The sequence below is a fragment of the Bubalus bubalis genome, chromosome 24, assembly GCF_019923935.1.
Source record: "Bubalus bubalis isolate 160015118507 breed Murrah chromosome 24, NDDB_SH_1, whole genome shotgun sequence".
Classification (NCBI taxonomy): Eukaryota; Metazoa; Chordata; class Mammalia; order Artiodactyla; family Bovidae; genus Bubalus; species Bubalus bubalis.
In genome coordinates, this window is record NC_059180.1 from 120,871 (window position 1) to 146,561 (window position 25,691).

The 25,691-nt window shown below is 60.3% G+C and overlaps 1 protein-coding gene across 1 annotated transcript in view; it reads left to right on the forward strand.

Moving 5' to 3' along the window:
• Positions 1–871: 871 nt before the first annotated feature.
• The window catches only part of FAM20C (FAM20C golgi associated secretory pathway kinase), a 32,965-nt gene continuing 8,145 nt past the window's right edge, over positions 872–25,691 (forward strand). The window contains exons 1-4 of the mRNA XM_006078689.3: positions 872–1,485; positions 3,222–3,397; positions 7,714–7,792; positions 25,594–25,686. Of these exons, the coding sequence (XP_006078751.2) occupies positions 872–1,485; positions 3,222–3,397; positions 7,714–7,792; positions 25,594–25,686 (962 nt within the window). The remainder of the gene's footprint in view (positions 1,486–3,221; positions 3,398–7,713; positions 7,793–25,593; positions 25,687–25,691) is intronic.

A 25,691-nucleotide genomic window follows, 5' to 3' on the forward strand; every position in this document is an offset into this window, starting at 1 on the left:
TGCAGAGCATCGCGGGGCGCGGCCGAGGGGAGGAGAAAGGAGACAGCGGAGTAGGCCCGGGCTCCCGGGACGCCAGCTCCGCCAATCTGCGGGCGCTGACGCGGGGGGCGGCTCCGCGGCGCTCGGATATCTGCCCGCCCGCCGGGGCGCCGGGCGCCGAGAGGTTGGGCCGCGAGGGCGCCGCGCTCGGGGACGGCCGCTGCACCTGCCCGGGACCTCGCCGGCCGCTCCGCGCGCCCTGCCCCCGCCGGCCCTGCTCCCGCCCTCTCAGTCCCAGCGGCCCCGCGCCCTGGTTCCCCACCACGTCCCCACCTGCGGACCGCGGCGCGCGCGCGCGAGAGAGCGCCGACCCCTGCCCAGGGAGCCACCCCTTCGCCTGGCCGGCCAGGCACCCAGCGCGGCCCACGAAGCCGTGGAGACTGCTCCGAGCCTCGGATCGGATTGCGCCGCACGGTTGCCGCCGCCACCTCCGGGCCGCCGCGCCTGGGCCGGGATGGGCCTAAGTGTCCGGCCCCTGAGCGCCTGATGAGCGCGGCCGCGGCCCCGGAGACCCAAGCGGGCCGCTACGTGTGCGGGGCCTCACCAGGCTGCGCCCCTAGCTCCGCGGACCAGGACCGCTGGGCCGGGCCGGCCGAGGGCGCCGCCGCTCCGGAGAGGAGAGAGGGAACTGCCCGGACATGGCCGGGCGAGCGGGCGCTTTGGCGTCGGGCGCCCTCCGCATGGGACAGCCCCAGGGCTGGTAGCTGGCCGACGCCAGATGGACCTTGACCCGCTCGGCGGCACCGCGTTCGTGCCGAGTCAAGGCTAGAGGGGCACGGGCGGGCGGCGCTCCGGGGGCGCCCGGAGGTCCAGGCCGCTCTCGTCCGGGACCATGAAAATGATTCTGGTGCGCAGATTCCGCGTGCTCATCCTGATGGCCTTCCTGGCGGCTTGCGCGCTGCACCTCGTGCTGGATCTGCTGCCTAAGCTGGAGCGGAGCGCGGCGCGGCCCTCGGGGGAGCCCGGCTGCTCGTGCGCGCAGCCCGCGGCGGAGGCGGCGGCCCCCGGCTGGGCCCAGGCGCGCGGACACCCCGGAGGGGAGCTGGCGGCCGCAGCCTCTGCCGCCGGCGAAGCGGGCTGGCCCAACAAGCACACGCTGCGCATCCTGCAGGACTTCAGCTCCGACCCTTCCTCCAATCTCACGTCCCACTCGCTTGAGAAACTGCCCCCCGCAGCCGAAGCGGCCGAGGGCGCCCCGCCGGGGCAGGATCCTGGAGTCCGGCGCCTCCCAAATCCGGCTCACCGGCCGCTTCCCCGCGACCCCGGCCCGCGTGGACCTGTGCTGCCCCCTGGCCTGAGCGGGGACGGCTCCCTCCTAACCAGGCTGTTCCAGCACCCACTGTACCAGGTCCCCATTCCACCTCTAACGGAGGGCGATGTCCTCTTCAACGTGAACAGTGACATCAGGTTCAACCCCAAGGCAGCGGCGGCGGAGAACCCAGACTGGTGAGTGGGGCGGTGGTCATTGAGGTGGGTGCTGGAAGGCTGGACTCCTGAGGCAGCCAGGAGCCATTTGAGAATAAAGACCCACCCAGGGCTGCTTCCTGGGAGGTGCCCTTGCACATCCAAGGTGCTGTGTAAAGGGCGTCAGGGTCAGGGACTCCCCGGGGCGTGGACCCTGCAGTAGGAGCCCCAGGAAGGGGAGTTTGGGGGCACGCAGTAGGCAGGCTGCAGGCACTGCCTTTGTCTCCAGAATGACCGCCTCCCTGAGGAGGACTGCTGGGCGGCTGGGAGCTCTTCCCTGTGGCCACTGGCCTGGAAGGCAGGCGGGGCAGGCGGGAGCCGGGAAGAGTGGGTTCTGCACTTCCCGGAAAGCAGTGCTGGCCTGCAGGGCCTGATCTCTGGCTCACAAAGGGACTCGGGCAGGGAGCGAAAGCGCTTCCTTGGGAAGCGACTGGCTGCCGGCTTCCAGGGACTTGGCAACGCTGCTCTGGTGGACATGTCAGGAAAGTCTGGAGCAGCCTAAGGAGCTTTGTAAACCAGTCCCTGAAAACAAAATTAGTGAGGGGCATGCTGACCCCCCTGAGGCATTACTGAGGGATTCTCCAAGCCAGGGTGCCAACCGTGCCAGCTGCAGACAGCAGCAGCTCCCTAAAAGGCAAGTGGCGTCCCCCAGGGGCATCCCTTTAACCGCTTTAAACCCCTGCCCCCAAGGCCCTCAGCCACACAGACCAAAGTAAGCAGATGCTGCAGCCCAGGTGATGAAATATTAACCAGCAGCAAGGCCAACATAAATAACTACCTGCGAAAGGTTACCCAAGCAGCTGAGGGGAAAGGCCAGTTTTCCAAAACATCTCATAAAAGCCTTTCTCCTTTGCATTTGGATCAGGCCCAGGGTTTTCAGTCTAAACACACCAAGGTGTTTGGTAGCCTCTGAGCTTTGTCTGCTGGCCAGGTTCACCGAAATGCTCAGCAATTTGAGAGGCGGAGCCGTGAGCCAGGGCCTGAGCCTCTTTGTAGGAGAGAGAGCGAGCCTGGAGCCAGCAGTCAGTGATGGACATCTTGGGGCAGCATTTGGCTGAAAAGGCCTCACTTGCAGGTGAATTACAACTTAGACAAGTTCCGCTGTTCCCTCCGGCAGCAAATAGGCTCTGTCCTCCCTCCGACTGGCCCTTTGACTCCAGAGACAAGGACGGGCCACGTGGGCAGCAGGTCCTCGATTTGCGCCTGGGCTGGAGTGAGCACCACTTTCCTCTCTCTCCACCCAAGGCTGCTTCCTGAAAATCAAATTTAGCCTCTTGCATCATTGCTGCCCTGAAGCAGAATACCCAGCGAAGGCTTCCGCCAGACTGGGCTCGTCTGCTCCCAGGAAGGCAGCAGCCCCTCATACCCCAGGCTGACAACGTGCTTGTCAGGCTGTTTCAGAGACCCCAGGACAGACCCGGCGGGGCCAGGCCCTGACAGTCTGGGTTTGGTCTCCTTTAGTTATAGCTGTCTGTGGCGTCTCTCGAGGGTAAGTGAGAATTACGGGCCCTCAGATATGTTATTAGTCAGTTGAACAACAGCCACAGAAAAAGTGCGGACGTCGCAGGGTCCTGTTTGAGCAGAGGCTCCTCTAAAGAAAGCCACGTTCGTTTGGATCCACGGTGAAAACTCTGGCATCGGGGCCAACTCCCCTGTCCGTCCTGAGACCTTGCTGTCTGTCCTTCCCCTGCTGACCTGGCTCACCTTCATCTGTGCAGGCCACACGAAGGCCCTGAGGGTGAATTCCTGCCCACCGGGGAGGCGGCCGTGGACTCCTATCCCAACTGGCTCAAGTTCCACATCGGCATCAACCGATATGAGCTGTACTCGAGACATAACCCGGCAGTGGGGGCCCTGCTCCAAGACCTGGGCACCCAGAAGATCACCAGTGTGGGTAGGTGCCCTTGTGCCTGGCCGGCTTCTTGCTGAAGCATCACCTCCTGGGCGAGTTATACCAGCAGCCTTCCTGGAGGAGGCACCCACAGGCCTTCAATGCTGTCTGTAATTGAGGGGGTGTGGTGGAGAGGGAAGGGCTGCTTTCTGCTCCAAAACAAGCAAGGCAGGACAAGATGCCGCCCAGCCCACCCTGTTGTCCTGCCGGGCAGGGGGGTGGGGGCCAACCCTGCAGGTGAGGAAGGGTCAGCCCTGGCAGCCGCAAGGAGACACCGCAGAGAGGCCAGAGGCTCCTGGAGCTCACATCTGCTCCTGGATTCGGGGTGGACGGGGAGTGACCGGGGCTCCACTCTGCCCGGGGCAGAGCGCCATGCACCGAGTGCTTTGGAGGTGACATCTCCGAGGACTTTTGGGATCTGCTGAAGCAGAGGATTCAGGGCATCCAGTTACTGATTTCAAGAAAATGTGTCGTCAGTGGTCTCTAAGTGCGGAGATTCGGTGCCATTGTTCTGAGGCCTGTAGGCGATTGTTTGTGAAGGTCCCCGGTTAGTCACCAGTGGCTCCCAAAGCAGAGGGGGCAGGCAGAGGCCCTGGCTGGGAGGAGAAGTCCTGGAAGGCCTAGAGGGTGGAGGAGGACTCCGGAGCATGGTGCTGGGAGCAGGGGGCTCCAGGCAGCGTCTTCCTGATGTCGGGACTGTCCTGTGGCTTAGAGGTTCTGCTGACCTGGGTTCTGTCTGTCGCCGGTGCCAGGGAGCTGGGTGTTGCCTGTGAGGCTGGCGGCTGGGGGTTCCCAGAGCTCCTCAGAGGCTGCGCTGGGTGTCTCAGCCTGGTGCTGAGCTATTTCTGGCACCCGCCCTCTTCCTAGCTGTTCACCCTGAGAACATGATGAACACCCTCCTGGCCGGGGCAAGGTGGTGGTCTCCCCTCCTCGACGCCACCCAGGAGGAATCTAAGCGCCTCCAGCCTACCCCTGTGCTGGAAGGCGGTCTGTGCGGCCGGCGGGGACTGCTGGGGAGAGGCCGCAGCTGCCGCATCCCCTGCCCTCCTGAGCAGACGAGGCTGTTCGAGCAACACCCAGTGCGGTGACCACTCGTCGTCTGTTCAACAGGCTCTCTTGAGCACCTTCCGCGTCTCAGGGCCCTGTCTGGGCAGGCAGCTGGGGTAAGCCCAACCCCGGCAGACTTCTGCAACATCCTGACTTGCTTGTTCCTGGGGGCCCGGAAGTGCACACAGGATGGGCAGAGAAACTCCAGGGCGATAAGTGAGGAGGGGACCGCCAGCCCGCAGGACTGGGTCCTGGATGGGACAAAGGCTTTCACAGTGGAAGCCGGCAGAGAACACAGGTTTTTGGGGGGAAACTACACCAGCGTTTGAAAACTAGGGTTTAGGGGACTAAAGCATTCACGCTTGCAGGCCACTGCCCACCGTGGTCTCCCACCCATCCAGTATGCTCGGGCACATTGCGTCTTAGTCCGGGAAGCTGGCCTATGTGCCAGGCGTGTGCTGCACTTACTCGGGCTCTGAGCAGGGCCTTGGGCAGAGGCAGGGCTGGGAGGACCCCACAGGCTGGCCAGGCTCCCCTCAGTCCTCAGGGCACGGCCGGCCGCCTCGCTCTCACCCGACGTTGCTCTGCGCCCAGGGGCCTGGGAGCCCTGGAGGAAGAGGACAGGCCTCGTCCGTGCCCTGGGGACTGACCTTGGGCCACCCCCGTCGGGTCTGACCGTCCCAGGCTTGGTGCCCAGGCTGCCTGACATCCCAGTGGCGCACCCCCAAGCCCTAGCCTGCTCTGTGCCCAGCAGTGGGGCCTGGACTGAGGGCCTGCCCAGCTGTGTCCTGCGGGCTGTTGGAGCTGCTCTCGCCGCTGGACGACCCTGGCCAGCTGGCCCTAATCCGTGGGCCAGTCAGAACCCAGGCTGGCACTCACAGGCGCCCAATGAGCATGGGAAGACTGGTGACGGTCCTGGGCGGCGTCCCCCACAGTGAACAGCGGGCTCAGTGTGTCCTGGCTCCCCCAGTCATGGGCCGGAGTGGCTCTGGGCAGACAAATCCAGCTCTGTGGGCCTCCTGGAGTCTCTGCGGATCACAGAGGTGGTCATAACCTCGACCCTGTAATCTCCAGCTTGCAAATCCAAAATCATAACCCATTTGACGGCAAAACCCGACCCAACATGAACGGACATGGAGGCAAAACCTAAAATGAGAGGCTGTTTCTGAATCTTCGTTTTTCTTGCTTGGAGTGAATGTTCTCATGTTCCTCTGCGGACACGGCAGTGTGCTTAAGTCCCGGGGTCTGCCCCTGCCCCGCCCCGCCCTGGCTGCAGGCCCTCTGGGCTGGATGCCCTGGAGGGTGTGTGTCTGAGGCTGCCTCGGGGGCTGCTGAGAGGTGGGAACAGAGGCTGGGGCACCTCTGCACAGGGCGGCGGCGCTGGGCAACCTGGAGCCTGGTGAAGGCCTCAGCTGGACGCTCAGCCCCACTCTGCACAGCCTTGGGCCTGGAGGCACTCCCGGGGAGTCCCACACTCGGGACGAGACCCTCTTCCTGAAGAAGCAGAGCGTCTCACTGGGAGTGCGGCTGGTCTGGCCAGGCACAGGGCTCCCCTGGAGAATGGATGCTTTCCCTGGGGCGGGGGCGGTGGGGTTGGCCCTCCCATCTGGCTGGACGTTTTGATTAAAAACCCCAGTGCTGAGACAGTGGCTTCTGACTGGGCCCTTGGCCTCACAAAACCACAGGGTGGATTTAGAGACAGGGGTCCCTGGACAAGAGCTGTCTGCTGCTGGGGGCCCTGCCCCTGGCACTACTGTGACCTGTGGGTGGGTGCAGCCCTCAGAGGCCCCTGGGAGCCTGGGGTGCAGCACTTTTGGGAGCCTGAAACCGACCTTGGGGTCAGGCTTCAGCACCGCCATCCTTTTGAGCTTAAAATGGAAGAAGAGCTAGAAATCCAGCCTGTCTCCCAAGTCCCATCCTGCAAATAAGCGAACAGGCCTCCGAGAGGGCGGGCTTGCCCGTGGTCAGCTCATTCCTGCCCCCAGCTCCTGGCTCGGTCCCGCCCTGAGCGGTCTCTTCAGTCTTGGAACCTGAGAGAAGGTGTGGCAAAGAGAGTGGCTCCTTCCAGACCCCCAGAGACATTTCTTTACCGCTGGGCTCCTGGCTGCGTGGTAATGGCCCTTGGCCGCCTTTAAAGAGTTCAGATATTATCTGCCTCTGTGCAGCTTGAAGCCAGGCCTGTGGAGGCCTGGCCTTGCCGGTGACGGTGGTGACGATTAAATGGATATCGTGGACAATTCCGTGTACAGAGTAAAGGACACAATCGACTACTCTGTGCTCTGAGTCATTTAAAAAGAAGTCACGTTGCAGGAGAGGATTCGGGCAGCCTCTGACCTGAAGCGCAGGCCGTGCAGTTGTTTGTCCAGGTCAGGACGGAGCTGTGGGTGGAGGTGAGCAGAGGAGATGGCGCCACTGGACGGACTCCCCGGACACTCCCTGGCCTGCTCGGGCAGCTGCCCCGGGGGTCTGGGGGCCGTGAGGCCACCCCGCCTAGTGAGCAGGCCCCTCAGGAGGGCAGCTCCGGTCCCAGGAAGGCCACAGTCCCAGGCCCACCCAGGGACACCACCACTTCGGGCCCTAGTGCCCGGAGCTCTTCCGACTCAGTGGCGGGGAACCAAAAGTGCCCTGTAAGCCGGATGCCCAGCCTGGGGCCAGAAGGCCTCTGTCATCCTGGAACAAGGACCCAGGCGCCTCAGGGCTCCAGGGGGACACGGCGAACAGCTGCGTCCCTTCCCTGTTCTCTCCGCTGTCGGGCGAAGCGGAAGGACAGAGCCCCCATGGTGCTGACCCAGTGCCCGCTCCGTCCACGCTGAGCTGACGGTGGCCGCGGCCCTGGACTCCAGTGGACGGCGCTCTGAGTGGGTTCCCGAGCCCTGGGCGGGAGCTGCTTTCCACCAGGGGTGCTGTGGTTTCCCTTTCTTGGGAGTGGGTCTCAGCCCTGCCCCAGCCCCGTGGGGGTGCTGGGCGAGGGTGCGGAGCCCCCTTCGAGACAGGCGGCTGTGGGAGAGCGGGGAGCCAAGCGCCCCGCTCCCATCTGCGGCCCTCCCATCCCTCTGATCCATCGCTGTCGCCCGTTTCCCAGGCCTGGCCACCCTCCTGCTATGGCTCCTCCAGCCCGGGCAGCCCTTCCTGACCCTGAACACGCCGCCTGTCTCAGGCCTCCGTTCCTGACCCGCCACGCCCGGGTCTCGGGCTCCCCTCTCCACCAGTGCGTCCGCGCTCACAGGCCTCTGTGGGCAGCAGGTGACGGGGCTCTTTCCCTCCCACTGCAGCCATGAAGTCCGGCGGCACACAGCTCAAGCTCATCATGACCTTCCAGAACTACGGGCAGGCGCTGTTCAAACCCATGAAGTAAGTGCCGGGGCGAGGGGCGAGGGTCGTGAGGTTGCGTCTCAGCCGCTCAGCCCTGGTCTCCTCACCAGAAGGCAGTCAGGCTCTATGTGCATGGGCTCAGCTGTGCCCGTGAAGCTTTATTTCTGAAGCTAGCACGTCAGCTGATTTGACCCCTGATCCCTATTCCAGATAAAATAGAAACTGTGCTCCCAAAATCAAAAGGAAGCACTCAGTGGCATCTGAAAATTGTGGGGACGGTGGAGAAGGGACGTTTGGAAGGCAGACAGCCCCGGAGACTCAGCACGTGCGTCTGTGGCCTGTGCTGTCCACCCTGGCGGTCCCAGGGCTTGGGTGTCTCCCGTGGGCTGTTCAGTTAGTTTCACATGGGCCATTTCTGTCCTGACGAGAGGGTTCATCGTGTTTAAAGCACAGGTTGCACCCCCAGGGGCCCATGAGGCCACTCTGTCTATGTGGAAGGGAGTCCACGTCCTGTGGAGTCGGGGAGACCGCTGGCTGACCGCTGCTCCGTGACTGTGACGGCCACCCGGGCTCACGTGCCCCGTGCTCAGGAAGGGTGACGTGGGCTGCACGTGGGCTCCTCGGGCCCTGGAGGAGACAGAACCCCCTGGCACCGCGGGCACCTGCGTGCCCTCTCAGGCTGGAGCTTGAGTAGAGGGGCCCCTTCAGGCCCTTGATACCTCGGCGATGTGCTGCGGAGGAGGATGCTCTGGGCAGGGGACGCTCCTACACTCACTGCTGGCCCAGTGACCGGTGGGCCTGGCCCTCCCTGGCAGTCACAGGAATCCAGGACAAGAACCAAAACCCACCACGTCCTTGTCACCACCTCAGCCGCACTTTGGGGCACAGGTCTCTCGTCTCCAGGATGCATCGAACACAGTCCAGCAGACCAACCCCGCGAGTGCGCAGAGCCGTTGGGCGGGGAGTGGGTGGCACGCCTGGCCCTGGGGGCAGGAGTCCGGAGGTGCGGGCAGGGCAGCCTCTGCAGGGCCCCGGGGCTCAGGGCTTTGTGTTGCTGGGACTCTGGCAGCCCGCCAGGGCGGTGGCTCTAGGCTCCGCACCCTGGCTCGGGGTGGGGGTGGGGGCTCTCGGGGGACTCTCCCGGGTCAGTGCTCACCTTGGGCATCCCCGTGCTGTGTGTGCAGGTGCCCCGGGGCACGCCCGTGTTGAGGGCTTGCACACTGTGTGGTTTAGTGCTCAAGCACCTCTGTGGGTTAGAGGAAAGGTCACTGTTGTTATTATTCTGCCATGTAAAGATGTGGGAATCAGGGCTTGGCAAGGCGGTGCAGACCACCCAAGGCTGACCCAGACTCTGGAGCCTCCCAAGGACAGGGCGCCCAGCCTGTCCTGGAGAGGCCCCTCTCGGCCTCTCCAGCCTCCCCCTACCGTGGGGTGACCGTCACCTCCGTGGTCACAGGAGGCGTGAGTGGCAGCCTCTGTGCCCTGGCAGCCGGGGCAGCCAGGCTCCGGAGGCCGCTTGGAAAGGCCACAGAGTTCACACCTGCCCTGAACTCTCTGCCCTCAGCCTGTGTGTCCTGGGAAGGACATCAAAGTTCCTGTCGGAAGGCCGCGCATGGAGGGACAGCCTAGGGTGTGGCCATGTCCCATGGGCTGAGGCTGAGGCCGGGCTGAAGCGTGGAAATGGTGGGGAGCCCCCTGGGGGCCGGGGAGGCTGAGACCGGAGGATGGGTGTGTGCACAGCCAGCCTCCCTGCATGCTGCGCTCCCGGGCGGCAGGCCCTGGCCGCAGGGCAGGCTCTGCTAGGCTCACGCTGCTGACCTCATGCCCTGGCCAGCCCTCCTGCTGCTCTGGCTGGCCTGGCCCAAGCCGACCCTGGCTCTGGGCTCTGACCCACCCCAAGTCCGGCATCCGCTGAGGTCTGGTCGCTGGCAGCCGCCACCCTCCCGATGACCCTGGGGCACACCATTCCTGCCCCTGCGCCGTGTTCTGAGCAGGAAAGCAGCTGTGGTTTCTGACCGTAGCGTTAAGAAAATAAAAATATGATTAATAATTCCCTTAAAAAAAAAAACAACTTTCTTCGGTGAGCTCGTAATAGCTCTGTAAGCGGAACGTTCTGAATTAATCAGGTGGTAGTTTTTCTCTGAGACCCTGAAGGACGGGTCCTGAGAGGACCCAGGCAGGAGCGGTCCTGGGGCGGGAGGGGAGCCTGGCAGGGCTATAGGCTGCGGTCCCCGTGCTGTGAGGGGCCACTCAGGGTCTAATGGGTATATTTTAATAGACGTTGAAAAATGGATAACTAGCACGTTGGTCTGTCAGTTGCTGGATAGTCTTGATTTTAGTGTTAGAGTAAGATGTTTTAATACCTTTATCCAGATACAATTCGTATAGATCGCAATTCAGCCCTTTGGAGTCTGTCACCCAGTAGCTCTCAGCATATTCACAGAACCGTGCGGCCGTCCCCACAGTGTTGAACTGCTCCGTTACTCCGGAAAGAAACCTTGTGAAGAGCTGCCCTTCCTCCAGGCCTGGACACCACTAGTCTGCTTCCCGTCTCCGTGGACTTGCCCATCCTGGGATTTCACGTGAACAGCGTCAGTCACTGTTGGCCTCTGCATCTGCTTCTCTCGCAGAGCGCTGGGTGTTCAGGGTACCCACGTCGTGGCGAGTATCTGAGCCTCCTTCCTTTCTGTGGCTGAACACTGAACAATGCTCCCTGGTGTGAGTGGGCCACGTTTTACTCGACTTAGTTGCTTTACTTTACTCTCACCTGTCAACGGGTATCTGCCTCAGCCCCACTTCTCGAGTGCATGGACGGCGTTGTGTGACCATCTGTGTACAGGTTTCCACCTCTTTGGGTGTAAGCTTGGGAGTGGCACTGCCAGGTCCAGAATAACTCGGCGCGGCTGCTGAGAAGCTGTAGCCGCCTCTCCCAGCGGCCGCCCTCCCCAGCGATCTCTGCAGGCTCCGCAGCCCTTGTCTTTATCGTCCCTGTTGATCCTCACCAACCTGGTGGGGGTGGACCGTGTCTCTCTGCAGTTCTGACTCACAGTTCTCTCCTGACTGATGACTGCGAGCATCTTCTCACGTCCTTGTTGGCCATTTGGATCTTCTTTGGAGAAGCGTCTGTTCAGGTCTTTGGCGCTTGATGTTCAGTTCCATTTGGATCTTCTTTGGAGAAGCGTCTGTTCAGGTCTTTGCCGCTTGATATTCAGTTGGTCATCTTTCCGTTAGTAAGTTGCGAGAATTCTTATTTGGGTTCAAGGCCCTCATCACACACGTGGAGTCTTCTGAGGCACAAGGTTCTCGTTTGGAGGACGTTGGATCCGACTCTCGTGTTGCTGTTGCTCGTGCTCTGGTGCAGTATTTAAATTTTAACGTCAGAAGAAGTCCATGCTAGCTCGCAGTGGTGCCGGTGATGTGTGTGCCTAGATGGAAGCCCTGGTGTGTCTGCAGAGACAGGAGGCCTGGCAAAGCCGTGCATGTGTGACCTCCAGTAAGTTCCTTCCCTCCCAGGGACTCAGTTTACCCATCTGTCAACGAGGGCGGTGTAGGCAAAGGACTGAGGTCTAAGCTCTACTGGACTGGCCTTAGGAGACAGGGCACCGCGTTTATGGAAGGAAGCCGGCAGGGGTTGGTGGTTTGGCGAGGCGGGGCGAGATGGCACAGATAAGCCAGAGTGTACATCAGATTTCACCATGCTTCTTAGAAAGGAAGCTTCCGGGCCTGCTCACGATGCTGGCTGTGACCACCTCCTGGCATAAATGTACATCAGCCACCACACTCACAGCAAGCCCAGCCTGGCCTCCTGCCAGGCGCAGCGGCAGGCTTGACTCAGGCCTGGTGCTCCTGCCTCTGAGGGCCTTGACCATGGGGTGCGGGGCCTGGTGCTCAGGCCTGATCTTCAGGACAGACGGGGGAAGGAGGGCTGAGCACGCGTGTGAACGTCAAGTGGGCATCACCCCAGGCCAGGAGTCCAGCCTGGAGAGGGTGACGCATTCTAGGACTGGGTGGCCTCTGCAGGCTGGAGGACCAGGGCCACTGTGTGGAGGACTACCATGTGGCTTTCTAAACTGAGATTAACTTAAACAAGATGAGGTTGCAGCCTAGTCTTTCGCCACACCTGGGCCATCAGGGGTTGCACGTGGCTGGTGGTGCCATGTTGGACATGCCCAGAGTCACAGAAAGTTCCCTGGGACAGAGCTTGTGGGGAGATGAGGCCAGGCAGCTGGAGAGAGGCAGGGGCCAGGCCCTGGCGGACATCTGGACTGGATATGATCTCTTCCCCCGCTGTGCAGGCACAGAGTTGGGAGGGCGGGAGGGCTCCCCAGGAACAAGAGATGAGGTGTGGGGTGAGGACGGGGACAAGCCTGGGTCCTAGAGACTCGTCGGTGCAGGGGGGAGGCAGATGCCCTGGGCCCGGGGACAGACTTGCTGGGGCCGAGAGAGTGAAGGCTTCCGGCCTGGGGGACAGTGGCCAGGGGGCCCTGTGGGGGGTGTCCAGGTGGGCCAGGAGCACAGGGCAGGGCTGCATCATGGAGGGCATCCTTTCTGTAAGACCTTGCAGCCCCCATGCCATCTCTGGGCTGCAGTCGCCTTCTGCTGCTTGAGGCTGGACAACAGGAAGCGTTGGGTCCCAGCCCTCTGGGACTTCTCTGTCTTCAGCCAGTGAGGCCGTGGGTTTGTACTGGTGGGGGACTGGGAGCCACTGCAGCCCCCTCCCCATCCTTCCTGACTGTCTGGGTGTCCTGAGGTTTTCAGTTTTGAGTTGTAGGCATTAGAAGGATGACAACGATTGAGTGAGCTGTTTAGGGTGCACAGCTGGACGCAGGCTGCAGACCCAGCCGCAGCTGTGCTTCTGCTCAGGTCGCTGGCCAGCAGAGACTCATCACTCCCCGCAGCCTGGCGAGGCTGCTTTGAAATCCCCATCTCCACCAAAACAGCCGGGTGACCACCTGAGAGTTTGAAACCCAGAGCTACAACGCCCTCTGTGCCGCGTGTGGTTTGGGATCCAAAGCATGTTCAGATGCAGGGAGGGAAGGGAAGCACACGTCCCCCAGGTCGCTTTGAGGCAAGAATAACTCCAACAGCAAGGCGACACCCCCGGACAGACGGGCCTGCTGCTGGAACTCTGCAGACCCAGCCTTGCTCGCAAACCAGAAGAGAAAGAGAAAAGCCCCGTGGGCCAGGCTCAGGGAATCTGAAATGTGTCATTTCAAGTCTGGCTTAACGAGCACCTGTCGTCCAAGGCTCGGGAGCTGGGGGGACAGTGGGAGGTGCCCCCAAGTAAGGCCCCAACCCGGCCTGGAAGCAGGTGGGGCTGAGGTCGTAGGTCCAGGAAAGGGCACCACACCAGGCCTCATGGGCCAGACAGAGAGGCCACTGTTGCCTGTAGCCATGGTTGTAGACAGGGAGGCTGAAGCTCAGAGTGGCCGGGGACGTGCCCGAGGCACCAGCCAGCAGGAGGTGGAGCTGGAGAGACCACTGAGAGTGAGCGTCACCCAGTCGTGTCCAACTCTTTGGGGCCCCATGGACTATACAGTCCATGGGATTCTCCAGGCCAGAATACTAGAGTGGGCAGCCATTCCCTTCTCCAGAGGATCTTCCCAACCCAGGGATCGAACCCAGGTCTCCTGCATTGCAGGTGGATTCTTTACTAGCTGAGCCACCAGGAAAGCCAGTGTGATGGAGTGGGCACTGCATGGTCCCTATTCAGATCTCATAGCAGCGGCCACTGTGATCTTTGACGTCACTAACATGTAGGTTCCTTCCTGGCTGCTTAAGTGCAGTACAGTTCGATTGTAACCCGGCCTGTTCACACCATGTGGGTGTCGGGGCTGCAGTGGGGAGCCGTTACCGCCCGGGCCGCTTAAGGGATCAGGAAGCTCTTCTGGCTCCAGAGTCAGAGACCACGGTGCCACCTCCCCGAAAGCTCCGGAGGGGCCCTCCTGCCTTTTCCCTCCTGGGTGTGGCGTCGAGTCTCGGCTCTGTGCCGTGGCCACGTCACCCCCATTTCCACCTCCATTCACGCGGCCTGTCCCATGCATCTCAGTCCAGACCACCCTCTTCTTACGAGGACGTCGGGCACTGGACTCAGGACCAGCCCGATCCACGGGATCCTTTCCTAGAGAATCCCGTCTGCCACGTCCCTATTTCTGAGCAAGGCCACAGTTACAGGCTGGGTTGGGACTTGAGAAGACGGCGCAGCCCTCTCCCACATACAGGTGAGCCGAGCTCTGTGCTCACACCGCTTCCCAGTACCTGGTGACGACGGCAGGAAAGCGCTTCCGTCTTCGCTGTGGACGGGTTCACCGCTGCCCGCATTGGTTTCCTCTGTATGATGGACAGGGCGGGCTGATTAGATCAAGGGCAGATGTCATCAATGCTCGTAAAACGCACCACAGCTTTAGCTTTACCAACGCTTCGAGTTCCGCACTGTCCCAACTTCTTAAAATATAGATTTGCATTGACTGGAGCGTTCATACAGAAATGCAGATGGTAAGCAGATCTTTGCAGCACAGGCAAGCAACCAGGGGCCCAGGTGCCCAGATCAGGAACAACAGGCAGCCCCCGGGCTCCGGTGACTCCTGCAGTTTCCGCCTCCCAGGGTGACCCCTGCCCTCCCGTTCCTGACACGGGAATCCTCACTGCCTTGCCCCCCTCCCTTGCTGCCGGTGTGTCTGTGAAATGCCTCCCCCAGTGCCCAGGCTGGATGCCAGTGCCCGTGATGGCGGTACACGCAGAGCCTGGACTGCTCACAGGTGGTGAACGACTTGCCCACCTGGACCAGGCCAGGCCTAACCCGTGTCTGGCCCGTGGAGCTCACTCCCTGCATTTGCGGGCAGCAGCTCCCTGCTGTCCTGCCCTGGGTGCCTTGGTCTGGAGGAAGCCCTGTGGAGCCTGGGGGGGAGGCATGTTGCTGCAGGCCCTGCAGGGACACATGCCCGCCGCTGCCCGCCGCGCGCTCCTTGTTCGTGCCGCAGCCTGGTCTCTGTGAGGCTGCTGCGCTGGGCCAGGGTTTCCCGCTCCAGGGCCCACGGCCTCCCAGTCTCGAGCTCGTCAGGGTTCTACAGCCTCCGCTCCGGCCAGCAGAGGCAGGGACCCTGTCACTGATACGTCAGGTGGTTTTATTTTTATCACCAGCTCTCATTCAAGGAGGAGGAAATTGAGGCTCCGAGGTCTAAATGTGAATCGGGAGCAGGCGGCCGGCCAGGCCTTGCTGGGGCCCGAGGGTCTGGGACGTCAGGTCCCTGGCTGTGGGGCACAGCCTGGCGGGGAGCCTGGACCCGGGGTCTCTGCTGGGGGTGGGGGGCGCCCATACCGCCCGCTCCTCAGGCGCCACGCATGAGGAGACTCTAGGTGCGCAGGCTCCTGTTATGAAGGAGAGGGTGTGTGTGCGCGTGTGAGCATGCGCGTGCGAGCCCCTCCCAGAGAATCTGGCCCTGAGCAGCTGTCAGGAGGCCCGAGGGGCACGCACAGGCAGCCGCAGGAGCAGTGCAGGCGGGAGGCCGCCTCTCGCTGGAGCTCAGCCTCCCCGCCCCCAGGCCGCGCTGTGCTCTGCCGGCCTGGCTGCCCTGCCTCAGCAGGCCGCTGGCACCCGGGTCCCCTTCCTGCATTTACCCCGGGGAGGCCCAGCCCCTGCCCTGGATGCCAGGCTGCCCGGAGCCCTGCGGTTTATTCGCAGCCTCAGTTGACCCCCATTGAGCCCTGGGTGCGGTGCTGTGGGGCTGCTATGTGACCTGTCCAGTGTCCCCGGGGAAGCTGAGGCCAAGCGGACGGCCCGCCCCGGGCCGCCCCACGGGTCCTAGTGGCTGGTCCAGCCCTTGTGCTGGGAGCTGCCATCCACGGGCTCGAGGGGCCGGGGCGCCATCACTCCAGCTCCACCAACGCCTGCTGGCTCGCTGTGGGCCCCGACTGCGTAACTCAGGTGACAACAGGGGTCCACGGTCTTCTCCTGCTCCCACTGGGAATTTGGAGTCATTATTAAATCTGTAACCGTTGCAGGGAGGTTGGCAGGGAGGTAGCTACACAGTAAAAGCTTACCACAGCCTGCCGAGAGTGTGGTTCTGGCCCAGCCGCGTGTCGCCCCCGTCGAGCAGGTGGGGGCCGTGCTGTCTCCCAGGCCCCCAGCTCCTTTAGGACGCCCGCCCTCGTGGGCCATGACACGTTTCCTTGGGAGCTTCTGGAAAAGATTATCCCCTTTGTTCAAATCAAAGCGTCAAGTCATTCTTTCCGAAAACACCCTCCTGCACAGCAAGAGAGAGTCTCTTTGTGCTTCTGTCTGGGCTTCGGGCCTCTGGGCTCTGCTCCCTGGGGGTCGTCGCTCTGCTGTCGTGAAAGGGGCAGAAAATGAAAAGGAGGGAAGAACTCTGGTCATAGCTCCCTCGTGCTGGGAAAGAGGCCACATTGGGGGTCTCAAGAGTAGTTTGATCAGCTAGTTGTTTTTTATGCCCCAAAAGGAAATATTGCAGACCCGAGCTCTTAAAAAGCCTTAAGAATGAGCCAGAATCTATTCCCTATGCTGGGGAGGAAAAACAACATCATAGCAGTCACCTTGGTGCTAAATATTTACTCTACAGTGTAGTAGATTAGGGGCATCTTTTCTTACCTTGAATAAAAAGATGAGGAACAGGGGCTTAAATACAGAAGGATAAGAACTGGGGGCCTGTGTGCACGGTTGCCGGGGATAGCACTCATTTCCACTCTAATTCTATTCCTTAGTCACATCCTCAAACCCCAGACGAGCTGGCAGAACAGTATTTAGAGCAGAGTAGAGCTTCCACTTTCAAGCACATCTACCCCCTCCCTTCCCCACCCCTTTGCTTCGGAAAGTGAGCGTCACTACATTTCCTTCTAATGGAAGCGATGTCAGACTTGCTTTACAGTTACAGACCTTTGAACTGTTTTCAGATTGGTTTGCATGAAATCCACCTTAAGACACTTGAGTGTCTTATGAGTTAATTATTTTACCCAACCATAAGTGAGCATCTTGTCCCGTGTCCCACTTTGAAGAGCTATCTCTTGGAGACCCTGGGAGGGGAGGGAGGATCGGCGGGGGTGAAAGCCCCTTGGGACCCCTGAGAGCGGCCAGTCAGCGCTGGTCCCTGACACTTGGGCCACGTGGCCTGCGGGGGGCCGGCTGCTCTGCGCCTGACTCCCGTCCTCGGGTTGGTCATCCTGAGGCCCGCGGCCTCCAGGAAAATCCTCCCGACAGGGAGATAGGACGGTAGGAGTGGAGCGCAGATGCCCAAGGTTCTGAGTAAGACAAGTGCCTTCTCCCAAACAGACCCCCACCCCCACAGGGGCCAGAATTAGCAGGAGCTACTGAGGGAGCGGCCTGCCTGCCCGCCCTGAGCATCTACCACTGAAAACCTGATATTAAACAGCTTAATATATCTCCTTAATGACAAGGTGGCTGCCTTCTGCTGTGTGAGTGGCAGGGAGGCTCGGGACAGGAAGGCTGGTTTCTGCTCCCTCGCCCACCTGGTGCGTCTGGCAAGAAGCAAGGTCTCCCCATGGGCTTTGCCCCCGTCGGGAGGCGGAGCCTCGTCCCCGAGGTGGCCTCTGCCCCAGGGTACCGCCTGGTCAGCAGCAGGGTCTTCACGGAAGTGGCGGGGTCAGGGCCCGAGGTCGAGGCGGCCACCTGGGCTCCTGAGCAGACTTGCCGTGCAGTTGTGTGTGTCCTTTGGAGACGAGAAACCAGAGGAGGGATGTGGTGATGGAGGCAGACCCGGGACCCAAGAAAGCCGGACGGCCCAGAGCGGTTCGCACCCCGGAGAAACCTAGATGGGGCCAGGCGGGGCCAGAGCGGTCCACGCCCCCGAGAGAGCCAGACGGGGCCAGGGCGGTCCGCGCCCCCGAGAAACCTAGATGGGGCCGGGGTGGTCCGTGCCCCCTGAGAAACCTAGATGGGGCCAGGGCGGTCTGCACCCCCAAGAAACCTAGATGGGGCCAGGGCGGTCCCCACCCCCGAGAAAGCCAGAAGTCTTGGACGGGGCAGAGCGGTCCACGCTCCCAAGAAAGTGGAACGGGGCTGGAGTGATCCGCACCGCAGTCCCTCGGGGGCTGTGACCTACCCAGGCCCTGGTTTTGGGTCCTGGTCCCCAGAACTGCAGGACACAGACACCCCCTCCCCGTGGCCCCAGCGCCTGAAAGGAAGAGGGGGCCTCCCCAGAGGCGGCGGGGACACAGGAGCTGCTGGGCTCTGCGGTCTGCGGCCTCCCCGCACCCTGCCACCTCACCCGGGAGGGGATCCAGTCAGACTGCCTGCCGCAAGCCCTGACCGTGCGAGCCTGTGGGCACAGCCCTGGCAGCAGCGCCGGGCACTGGAGAGTTCTGCACAGCCGGAGCTGTCGTTTGCTCATCGACCACAGAAGGGGCTCGGGGGCCGGGGGAGGCCCGCGGGAGCCCCACGCTGTCTGTGCCCCAGGCGAGTGGGCCCTGCAGGGGCGGCTCCCCACCCCGGGATGCCCGCGTCCCCGCCCGACGCGCGGCAGGCCCCTCTGTCTGGGCCTCGGCTTCCGGCCTGAGTTCAGGCACTCGGGGCCCTCAGCGCAGACGGGACTCAGGAAGGCCGTGTGCGAGCTGTGTGTGCCCTGAGCGGTCGCACGGTGCTCTTTTTCCAGAGTTTGACCTGACAATTAGCTGCCCTCTCTCCCGCTCACCGCGTGGGAGTGCGTGGCCCCGTCCCACTCTGCATGGGCTGGCGGGGTGGGGCCGGGGTCTGTGGGGCTTTGCTCCCCCTGCAGGCATCCCCCCGAGCCATAGCACCTGCCACACTTCAGAGGGCATCGGGGGCGCACCCGCTCCATCAGCCTGGCGAGGGCGGCAGCCAGGGTGGGCCTGGGTGGGCAGAGCTTCCCCGCCAGTGTTCCTCCCAGACGTCCAGTGCAGAGGGGCCCGCTCTGCCCAGTGCAGCCCCAGCCTCCGTCTCAGTCCGGGGCCCCCGTGGGCTGAAGCAGGGCCTCGGAGCCCAGCACTGGGCCCTGCACTGGGGCCCCTCTGTTCGCGAGTGGACCCCCTCGCTGGCTGTGTCCTTGTCTACAGGGTGGGGGACGCTTCACGTCACAACCCAGGGACTGTGCTCACAGAAAGTGCTCAGCGGGGCAGTCTGCTCGGAGGAAGAGCCGGTTAAATGTTGGCTTTTGTTCCTTCACAGATTTTGGTCATAAGCTGCCAATTTACTCTATTTTTAACCAAAGCAAAAGTTCTCTGTTTTCCCACAAGTTGAGGAAGGCTGAGATGCTGACGGTAACAGTGGGAATAGTCGGGGGCTGCTCCTCTGCAGAGGGGACGGTGGTCCGGCAGCAGCTCTGGGGCACCGCGGTGAAGCCCTGGGGGGCTGGGGCAGCGCCTCGCAGAGACTAGATGCACTCCCGGGGGCACGTCCTCCCCTGGGAGCCAGGACCTTTCTTGGGGACACGGGGACGGTTTTCGCTGCCGACCCTCTGGGGCTGTGGCCCCTTCTCTTCTGTGAGCAGACACTGACCAGCTGGCTGGGGGCCAGCACCCTCAAGCCTCACTGTGCCGGAAGGTGGTTCTGATCCTGGTAGATTCTGATTTTCAGGCCCCACAACTGGAGCCGTGTCTGACTTTGGGAGCCCAAAAGAAAGCGCCTCTGACTGGGTCAGACACCCAGTTCCTGACCAGGGCCTGCCATTTCCAGCTGTGTGTTTCTGCAGATGACCTGTGTCATTAAAACAAGGACAGGGGATGTCCCTGGCAGTTGAGTGGTTAGGACTCCATGTGCCCAGAGAAGGGGGTTCGATCCCTGCTTGGGGAACTAAGATCCCGTCTGCCTCTCAGCCCCAAATCAAAAACGACCAGAAAACAGGGACAAGGATCAGAGCCTTGCGAGGCTGCCCCAGGATGAATCGTGCAGCCCAAGGAGGGCCCGCGAGGCTTCTGTGGAAACAGAGGCGCCTTCTCTCAGAACCTTCTGCGTCATTTCTTAAAAGTGTGGTGGTTTCAGCATAACCAGTTCTGGAGGAGACAGACTGAATTTCACAACCTTTCCAAGGTTGCTAAACCCTGTGCCCTTTGTGCTGCTGTGGTGTTGCCAAAGAGCCTGCACTCCTTCCTGGTGCTGTAACACTGATACAGGGCAGATTCAGACTGAAATGGAAGAAAGCAGGGAAAACCACTAGACCATTCAGGTATGACCTAAATCAAATCCCTTATGATTATACAGTGGAAGTGAGAAATAGATTTAAGGGCCTAGATCTGATACATAGAGTGTCTGATGAACTATGGAATGAGGTTCGTGACACTGTACAGGAGACAGGGATCAAGACCATCCCCATGGAAAAGAGATGCAAAAAAGCAAAATGGCTGTCTGGGGACGCCTTACAAATAGCTGTGAAAAGAAGAGAAGCAAAAAGCAAAGGAGAAAAGGAAAGATATAAACATCTGAATGCAGAGTTCCAAAGAATAGCAAGAAGAGATAAGAAAACCTTCTTTACCGATCAATGCAAAGAAATAGAGGAAAACAACAGAATGGGAAAGACTAGGGATCTCTTCAAGAAAATCAGAGATACCAAAGGAATATTTCATGCAAAGATGGGCTCGATAAAGGACAGAAATGGTATGGACCTAACAGAAGCAGAAGATATTAAGAGGTGGCAAGAATGCACAGAAGAACTACACAAAAAAGATCTTCAGGACCCAGATAATCACAATGGTGTGATCACTGACCTAGAGCCACACATCCTGGAATGTGAAGTCAAGTGGGCCTTAGAAAGCATCACTACGAACAAAGCTAGTGGAGGTGATGGAATTCCAGTGGAGCTCTTCCAAATCCTGAAAGATGATGCTGTGAAAGTGCTGCACTCAATATGCCAGCAAATTTGGAAAACTCAGCAGTGGCCACAGGACCGGAAAAGGTCAGTTTTCATTCCAATCCCAAAGAAGGGCAATGCCAAAGAATGCTCAAACGACCGCACAATTGCACTCAGCTCACATGCTAGTAAAGTAATGCTCAAAATTCTCCAAGCCAGGCTTCAGCAATATGTGAACTGTGAACTTCCTGATGTTCAAGCTGGTTTTAGAAAAGGCAGAGGAACCAGAGATCAAATGGCCAACATCTGCTGGATCATGGAAAAAGCAAGAGAGTTCCAGAAAAACATCTATTTCTGCTTTATTGACTATGCCAAAGCCTTTGACTGTGTGGATCACAATAAACTGTGGAAAATTCTGAAAGAGATGGGAATACCAGACTACCTGATCTGCCTCTTGAGAAATCTGTATGCAGGTCAGGAAGCAACAGTTAGAACTGGACATGGAACCACAGACTGGTTCCAAATAGGAAAAGGAGTTCGTCAAGGCTGTATATTGTCACCCTGTTTATTTAACTTATATCCAGAGTACATCATGAGAAACGCTGGGCTGGAAGAAGCACAAGCTGGAATCAAGATTGCCGGGAGAAATATCAATCACCTCAGATATGCAGAAGACACCACCCTTATGGCAGAAAGTGAAGAGGAACTAAAAAACCTCCTGATGAAAGTGAAAGTGGAGAGTGAAAAAGTTGGCTTAAAGCTCAACATTCAGAAAACGAAAATCATGGCATCCGGTCCCACCACTTCATGGGAAATAGATGGGGAAACTGTGGAAATAGTGTCAGACTTTATTTTTCTGGGCTCCAAAATCACTGCAGATGGTGACTGCAGCCATGAAATTAAAAGACACTTACTCCTTGGAAGAAAAGTTATGACCAACCTAGATAGCATATTCAAAAACAGAGACATGACTTTGCCAACAAAGGTTCGTCTAGTCAAGGCTATGGTTTTTCCAGTGGTCATGTATGGATGTGAGAGTTGGACTGTGAAGAAAGCTGAGCGCTGAAGAATTGATGCTTTTGAACTGTGGTGTTGGAGAAGACTCTTGAGAGTCCCTTGGACTGCAAGGAGATCCAACCAGTCCATTCTGAAGGAGATCAGCCCTGGGATTTCTTTGGAAGGAATGATGCTAAAGCTGAAACTCCAATACTTTGGCCACCTCATGCAAAGAGTTGACCCATTGGAAAAGACTCTGATGCTGGGAAGGATTGGGGGCAAGAGGAGAAGGGGATGACAGAGGATGAGATGGCTGGATGGCATCACTGACTCGATGGACATGAGTCTGGGTGAACTCCGGGAGTTGGTGATGGACAGGGAGGCCTGGCGTGCTGTGATTCATGGGGTCGCAAAGAGTCGGACACGCCTGAGTGACTGATCTGATCTGAACGCCACACAGCCCTAGTCTCTTATGGTTCTGGAGGTCTGAATCTAAAATGGATCTGTGGGTTGTGGGCTTCCAGAGACTCTGGAGGGAGTTGGCTTTCTGCTGAGGGACGCTGGAGAAGGCAACAGATCCCCTCCCAGAGCCTCTGTCTTCAAAGCAGTCAGTGTTGCCTCTCCTGCCTCCAAGTCTCCCTGCGCCTCCCTCTTTTAAGGACACTTTTGATGATGTTGGGTCCATGGAGATAATCCAGGATAATCTCTGCATCTCAAGATCCTTAACTAGATCACATATGCAGAGTTCCTCTTTCCATTTAAGGTGGTATATTCATAGGTTCTAGGGATTTCGATCACAGATTTCCTGGGGGAGGTCAGCATAGTAGTCAGTCTCACTTTAGTCTGAACAACCACAATTGGGTATTATTGTGCTTTCTTCTGAGCTCAGGGAAGTCCCTCTAAAGGAAGGGGCTTGGCTGTGGTCCTCTGGAGAGGCAGGAGAGAGGGGCACACATGCAGCCCCCAGAACACTGGCCAGGTTTCACAGGCCTGGGGTTTGAAGGTATCGGGGTGCCCTGCAGAGCCTGCTCTCTGGTGGCCTTGGGGCTTCTGAGCTAGGAGGCGTGTGACATTCTAAGGCCTCCTCGAGAGCACCTCCTGTTCACATCCGCATGCCCCCCTTCTGAGGAAAAGGCCTGTGATGGGCCTCGCCCCAGGACTCCCGTCCCACACCTGAAGGAAGGAGAGGCTGCCAGGCGACCTGGTTCAGCCGAGTCCACTCTCCCGCCCAGTGCATTGGGCTCAGTACTTTTCCAAAGCACCTGCTGTTCCCCAGCCCAACCCAGGAAGTGGCAGAAGAGTGGGCAGACAGGTGAGGAAAGAAGTTCTATTCTCCCCAGAGGGGCCGGTGCCCTGGGCCCGGCTTCCCACGGACACGGGTTGTGCCCGGCTCAGCAGCGGGGCCCTGGACACCCGCCCTCCACACCTACGCACAGCCCTGAACCCTGCAGTCTCCTCTCAGGCTTGGGCTGCTGGAAAGGGCATCCGGCAGTGGGTGAGCAGAGCTGCCTTCCTGTGGATGGCCCAGGGACGGAGGTCACTGGAAAAGCCCGAGGTGGGAGATGGGAAGGAACAAGGAACTGTTCTGGAACCTGGTCACAGAGCCTCCAGGAAGTGTCTGGTCTTCTCCCAGAGCCGCAGGCTCCGAGCCACCTGCATTGCAGGTGACCTCACTGGGCTGAGCCAAGGTCAAGGAGAGGGAACAAAGGCTAAAGCCATGGTGGTGGTGGCGACTGAGGTCGGAGGTCCTGCTGAACCGCGCCGGGCTGGGGAGGGCAGTGCAGGCCGCTCCCAGCAGAGTCGGTGACCGGAGCCCTGGAGCGGGGTCGGGGGCCCCGGGGCGGGGTCTGAGGGCCCACTGCAGCCCATGTTTTTAAAGGGCTCTGTTTGGAGGGCTCTGCGCCACAGGCTGGCAGTGAGTTCTGACGTACTTTCCAACAAAAATAATTCTTAATTCCACAACAGACTGAAAAAATAAAAGGCCAGGGACATGTGGGGTGGGGTTTGCAGGCGACTGAAAGACGCCGCCTCTCGGAGGGGGCCGTCCTGGGGTCTGCATGCTCCAGGCGCACAGAGGGTCTGCAGAAAAGAAACCTGCTATAATCTGCACCACCCCTTTTCCAGTTAAACTCTGGAGAACCAGTGCTGTGTAGACAATGCTCGGCTCAACCAGGGACTTGAGTCAGCTGCCGCTTTCAGCCTCAGAAATGCCCAGCCCGCCAGCAGCTGCAGACACAGGGCCGTGGGCGGCTTCCAGTAAGGAAGCCGCACTTATTTGGTTTGAACCACAGCGTCTTCTGAAAAAAAACTGGCTTGCCAGCATTTAAAATCAGGATATTCCACCAAGAAACGCGGACTCGGTCTCCATGAAGTCTCAGGATCTTCGCTAGTGTGGCCCTCCCTTCCGCTGGGCACCCTGCAGCCTGCGCCCCGCGTGCCAGCCCCCTCCAGGGTCTGTGACGGAGAAACCCGCGCCTGGGGACGAGGAGGCCTGCACCTGGGCCACCAGCAGCCGTCCCTGGGGTACCCTGTGCAGCTCACAAAGGGCCCGGGGCAAGGCCAGGCCGCCCCAGCCAGAGTCCTGTCCTGGCCAGTGTTACCCCTGCTGGAACTGTGGGCAGTGGTCTGTTGCCAGTCACAAGCTGGTTCCTGGAAAGGCTGACTCAGGTGACATTCAGGGAAGCGTGGAGGAAGGGGTGTGTCCTGCCAGGCGCTCTGAGAGCACAGGGAGTGAGAGGCCCACCAGTGGACTTGCGCCCTGCGGGCCTGAGCCTCACATCCCGAGGGTGGCCGTGTGGTCCCAGCACCTGCGCGTGTGGCCGGCGGTGCTATCGGCGGCAGGGGCGGCAGGACGCTCCAGGGGCTCTGGCCGAGCCCTGCTGCGTACTGGGGAGGAAGGCTCGGACAGGGGAGCAGGCTGGGAAGCGTCACCTGGAAAATGCGCTGGGCTGGCGCATTCCAGCCCGACCTCCGCCTCCGCCCTGAGGGGAGGTGTGCTGTGCCCCAGGCCACAGGAGGCCCGAGTTCTCGCTGGATCTGTGTTCCCAGTTCGGGGAAAGGTCGCGACCTTTGCAGATGCTTGTAGTTTGAGGGCTGCGCTTCCTCCTGGGTGGTGCCTCCTGGAGAGAGGGTCCTGGTGGTGGAGGCGGGCCTGGAGCAGACCTGGATCTCATCCAGGGAGGGTGCTCGCTCCCGCTCGGCCTCGGACAGGGAGCAGGTGTCCCCACATGTGAGGTCAAACACCGGCCATCGCTGTGTTTGCAGGGTGACTGACGTTTGCAGGGTGACGTCTGCCCTTCAACGCTGTCCTGCCTGTGGCCTCCTGCACGTGGCTGGGTGGGGGGCTGTCTGCTGCTCATGGGGGTGCCCAGGACATCAGAGCCATGGGCTCCTGGAGCTCCTCAGTCCTCCCGTCTCGGGGGGATGTGGGGCCCAGGCAGGGCCGGGCTCTGCTCCCCTCACCACACGCGCCCATGGAGACTGGGCGGCCGGCCCAGCAAGGCTTCCCGGGGGCCCGGGATGTGAGGGATGGAGGTTGCCATGCTCGCTGTGGGTCAGGGGAGGCTTGGGAAAGGAGCTACCTCCGAGGAAGAGGCAACAGATTGCAGTGAGAGCTTAGCTGGCAGGTCTCACATGTGTACAACACGGTGTCCGCTGTGACCCCCATGGGCCGGGCTGCAGGCCTTGTCAGCTCTCAGGGTGCTCACGTGCCCCATGGGCCGGGCTGCAGGCCTTGTCAGAGCTCTCAGGGTGCTCACGTGCGCTCTGTAGGACTTTTACCCAAACTCTGAATTCCTTTGGCTGAGGACTGAATTTCTGAGGACTCCTTTTATGCTGGGAGCTGCAGGCTGGTGGGGACGGGAGGCTGACTGAGCTTGGGAAGACTCCAGGAAGGCGGGACAGCGGAGCGGACACCTCGGAGCAGGGCCCTCCCCATGACTACGTTTAACACTCACTCCCAAGGTTCCTGAGAGCCTGACAATCAGCTCCTTGGAGCTGGCACGAGCCATGCAGCCTTCCACTGGGAGGATTTCTCCCTGAAAACTGCTTCTGTCTTGTCCTGTTCTCCAGGCAAACAAGGGAGCAGGAGACGCCTCCCGACTTCTTTTACTTCTCCGACTACGAGAGGCATAATGCGGAGATCGCCGCCTTCCACCTGGACAGGTGAG